General features: G+C 35.8%; 1 protein-coding gene across 2 annotated transcripts in view; it reads right to left on the reverse strand.

Annotated features, from left to right (window-relative positions):
- Positions 1 to 2,712, reverse strand: part of LOC126818313 (uncharacterized) — a 41,499-nt gene extending 38,787 nt beyond the window's left edge. For both annotated transcript variants that reach the window (XR_008787969.1, XM_050545649.2), the window contains exon 1: positions 2,480 to 2,712. Coding sequence is in view for 1 of the 2 variants with exons in the window: in XM_050545649.2 (XP_050401606.2) it covers positions 2,480 to 2,628 (149 nt within the window). In the remaining variant the exon portion in view is untranslated. The remainder of the gene's footprint in view (positions 1 to 2,479) is intronic.
- Positions 2,713 to 5,042: the final 2,330 nt, after the last annotated feature.

Consider the following 5,042-nt stretch of genomic DNA (forward strand, 5'->3'; position numbering starts at 1 on the left):
GCTGCCAATATTAAATGCTCTGCTACAATGTCTTTTCTATTGATTATATGTAAAAAGTACAATGTACAAAGTCATAATACCGGTAATGATAAAGTCAAAATACCTCTAAGGCAAGAGTTAAATGTAAAACGTCGAATGTTAAGTGTTAAATGACAAATGTTTTGTGGGAAACTGCTTTTTTTGACGTGTCTACATTTTACATTTCTCTCATTACATTTTACATTTGCTCTCTGCCACATCCCATTTGTCCTTCACGCATTCTACATAGCATGTTTCGCACAGCATCAACTTGCATATGCAAATGTAGGATATCACGTGACTTATTAACATATACGGAAACCTGGCACACTATAAGCCAGAACAAGGATATTCACGACACTACAACAGGAAATCAGCCTAGCACACAATAAAAGTTTACTCCCCTTGACACATTGGATGGAACTTTATGATGATTACGGGGGGGGGGGGGGCTGTGCAATGTTCAAATACGAAATTTCAGGTATCATGTTACATATTAGTGAAAATCACATTCATTTCTGTTTGTAAATATGTAAATAGTTTTCTGGTACAATCGTATTTTCATAATTTTAATCCAATAAATATCACACTATTACAGGGGTATTCAAGTAAAAATACTGGTCTAAATACGAAATTCCAGATACCGTGTTAAGTATCACTAATTGCTCTTTTCAAATATGCATATAATTTTCTGGCACATTCATATTTGCTTAACTTTACAAAATATTATTAAAGTTGAAGTGAAATAAACTAAACTAAAATAAAGATACAGGGCTTAATTAAAAATTCTCTATGTCCATACTAAAAGATGTATAGTCATTCCTCTCTTTAAATATATTATTTATTTGTTGGGTACAATGCTTATATATTGTTGTTTTTTAATGGATCAAAGTAGGCTACTCAACTCTGTTTATAGAGAGACCGGAAAGAATGGGGGTGTTTAAAATATAAAAATACGGATATTAATACGAAATTCCAGTTATTGTGTTATAAATTACTGGAAAGTGTGTTTCTTTGGCTGCTTGAATCTATCAATTATTTCCTGGCACATTCAAAATTACGCACGGTCGTCTAGACAGTTTCTTATGGTGTGCCAGCTTGATTTCTTTTGTCTTGCGGTGAATATCCTTATAGTATGCTTGTGCCGAGTTTCCATATATGTTAATAAGTCACGTGATATCCTACATTTGCATATGCAGTTGATGCTGTGCGAAAGTTGCTATGTAGAAAGCGTGAAGAACAAAAGGGATGTGGCAGAGCTCAAATGTAAAATGTAATGAGAGAAATGTAAAATGTAGACACGACAAAAAAAGCATTTTCCCACAAAACATTTGTCATTTAACACTTAACATTTGACGTTTTACATTTAACTCTTGCCTTATATGTATTTTGACTTTATCAATATCGGTATTAGGACTTTGTACATTGTACTTTTTACATATAATCAATGGAAACGACATTGTCGCAGAGCATTTAAAGGGACAATAACACTCTTGCTGGCTTGAAAGCTCCAGAAAATAAATAATATCTCTATCTAAGTACTAGATGTTTAAGTGTCCTACCTGTTGTGTAAATTATCCATTACATCCTATTTTACTTGTCCAGGGTTCGAAAATATTTTTATATCGAAGTTTCATTTGAAAAGGTTTACGTTAGACGTTTCAAACCATTATGTTGAATTTTTCAAAATTTTTTAGTAAGGTGTGTTAAGATGAAATTTGTATCATCAATTAATTGGAATATTGTAAAATAGTGCAATTTGTTGACCAGAATAAAGATTGGGACATATTATTCAGTTACAACAAGAATGGTATTGAGCCTTTAATATTGGCAGCGATACCCTTCCATAGTGCGTAGGGGTTTTAAGCACTGGGGGAAACTGGAGAGGCAGTGTTTTTTAACGTCACCTCATCCCAAACCGGGCTACGAGTATATATGGTGCAAAGCTATCAGAGAGTTTCAGGCTGTTGGATGGCCGAATGGTTAGCACGCGCGCGCCGTATCATACGGTCTGTCATTGAGTCAACTGGAGGGGTTTCGATTCCCCGGTTGTACGTGACAAGGAGTAGGGTCGCCTGTCCAACCACGTGGGTTTTCTCCGGGTCCTCTGGTTTCCTCCCACTGCTAAAGACCTCCACGCGCAAGCGAATTATTGAAATAAAAATGAACCGTGTGTTAGTCCCGAAATGACCTAGTTTGTGTCGCGTGGACGTTAAACCCCATTTCTTTCTCTCTATCAGAGAGTTGCACCTCTACGCGTCACAAACTAAGTAATTTCGGAACTAACATATGTTACAATTTTATTTTAATATTTCGCCTGTACACATTAAACATCGTTTAGGATAATAAAAATATGTTCAAATAACAGATGGGGTATTGTCGTGTTAACAACACTTTTATACGTGATATTGATAATTTCATCCACATAATAAATGATATTAATTCATTTCTAAATACTTACGTTCTCCAAATAGATATTGGTGTAAAATGTCCATGAAAGAAAGTGGTATATGAAATCCACACAGTCAACAACGACAATAATATAAGAAATATTACACACTTTTTCAAATTAAAAACATGTGTCATCGTATTTTGAATCCTTTTGGTCATGATTTAAAACCCTTCTATGGAAGCCGGGGTTAAACCCTAAGAACGACAGAACGAACACCAAACCCAAAAATTAAATGAGGCGAACTCATCGCTTCACCAAGACGAGGCTACTTATCGGGATAACCTTGTTGAATCACGTGACATTTCATAGATAAAAGTCACTAAAGTGGTTAGATCCTGAATCAAACGTCTTGCTGAAAACTAACGGAAGCCTCTAATCCGGGTTTCTCAATTCAATAGGAAATAAATTCGAGACAGAACAATCTAGGCGTCACTAGATATACGAACAATCATTCAAATTACATTTTTACGAGCCAAATTTTCACGGTTTGTAGTTTTTTGACAAGATGTGTGTATTGATAATATATTACTGGTATATTCTATGCCTAGTTTTGCTTCGCCTTTTTAAAATTAAATCATTAAAAATGAAATCTAATGGAGTTTAATGTCCTACTGTTCTGCTCCGAACTGGCCAAATGAAGACGGCCATACGCCATACAGTGTGCTATTATGGGAATTTTGCCCGGACAGCGACACTACGGCCTACTCTTATATCGAATTCCAACTGTCAAGGGATCTGTTACGTGCTAAATCATTAAATGTCCGAAATAAACTGAAATAAAACGAGGTTCAACGCCCTACTGCTCTGCTCCGACTGGGCTAAGGAAGACGGGCACCATTATGTGTGCTATGGGAGAAATTTTGCCCGGACAACGGCGTTATAGCCTACTCTTAAATCGAATTCCAACTGGACGACAATGTGTACACCGGACCTCGGTTTTTCTTCCCATCCGAACGACTATAACCTTGTCCCTTGCAAGGCCCTCCGCCCTGCACCACTGACAAGGGGAACCGACGACGGAAAATCCATATGAACTTTCTGTCAACGTAGGTCTCGAACACGTTATAATCTATTTAAACTCTCGAGAATCCGATGACATCGAGAGTTGATTATGGTCTTGCCATATTAATAAATGTCTAATTAATAATAATCTATATAACATTTAAGGCCTAAAGACAGACCTGCAACAGGCAAATTTAGCTCTTGAATAATGTATCCATAATCATTTGTCATCAAAATTTTACCCGATTTAGGACACGCAAAAGAAAATAATATCTCAAGCGCTCGAGATATTTAGTCGAGCGCTCGAGATAATTAAGTCGAGCGCTCGAGATACTAAGTCGAGCGCTCGAGATAATACAATCGAACACGTCTCAACCGATGTTTTAAGATGTATAATTTTGTGCATTATTTAATGATAAACTTGCAGAATAAAAATATTCATTTGTTCGTGTGAGTGGGGAGGGGGCCGCTCCGTCACTGCAGCTTTGGATGGGCTGTAAAAACGAACTAATGAATATCTTTATTCTGCAAGTTTATCATTTAATAAATGTACAAAATTATACAGATTAAAACTTCGGTTGACCCGTGTTCGATTGTATTATCTCGAGCGCTCGACTTAGTTTCTTAGTATCTCGAGCGCTCGACATAACTATCTCGAGCGCTCGACTTAGTATTTCAAGCGCTCAACTTAGTATCTCGACCGCTCGAGATCTTAAATTTTTTGCGTGTCCTAAATCAGCCACCGTAGTTTTAAACTTTTTAAAAAAACATTAAATTTCATGGCATAACTTTAAATAAAAATGTAGGACAAATATCAAAAGTCGAATCCAGCGATCGATTACTAATATTGAATGATTTCCAAAACTATAATCATACTGAAAATCGGATAAGAACAGGCATTTCCCCTGAGTTTCAAATTGTGAGATTACTCCTATTGACAAATATTTTTATATAAGGCATGATTTAAAACGTTGAACATCTGAAGTCGTTTTCAAAAGAAAGATAATCAGGTAAATTTTATTACGACGACATGCAGACAAAAGATCTGTCATATTAATTCGAGGGAAACCTATTACTTGAAAAATATCTTTGGAATCCTATTGAACAAGATATGGTACCGTTCTGAAATTCACCTTCTTTTCAGGTGGAATTGGTGGCCAAAGTTTCAGTGAATCACGTTTGGCAACATCTCCACAGTGTATCTATCGAAAGTCATAGTATTAAAGATATGTATCCATACGCTTCGTGTTATATAAAGAGGGGTCATTATATTCCCAGTGGGTGTGTTGGCTACATTTAATGTATAGCAAGAAATAAAACATGGCAGTTTCCTCACGATGTGTCTACAGAAAATCCTTAATGTGAATAGATTTGAGTGATGGCGCAATGATTGGACCGTCAGATATCTCATGTGTGTATATATACCCAACAAATATAAGATGTATTTGCTAGATTTAAAGTATTTTTTCATTAATTAAGAAGGACAATATCAGTGGTATGATGGCAAAAGAAACAAAATACCGGATCTTTTTAAACCAAATGACATAGTAATAATCTACTACTTAAAAAC

This window comes from Patella vulgata, chromosome 4 (genome assembly GCF_932274485.2).
Source record: "Patella vulgata chromosome 4, xgPatVulg1.2, whole genome shotgun sequence".
NCBI lineage: Eukaryota > Metazoa > Mollusca > Gastropoda > Patellidae > Patella > Patella vulgata.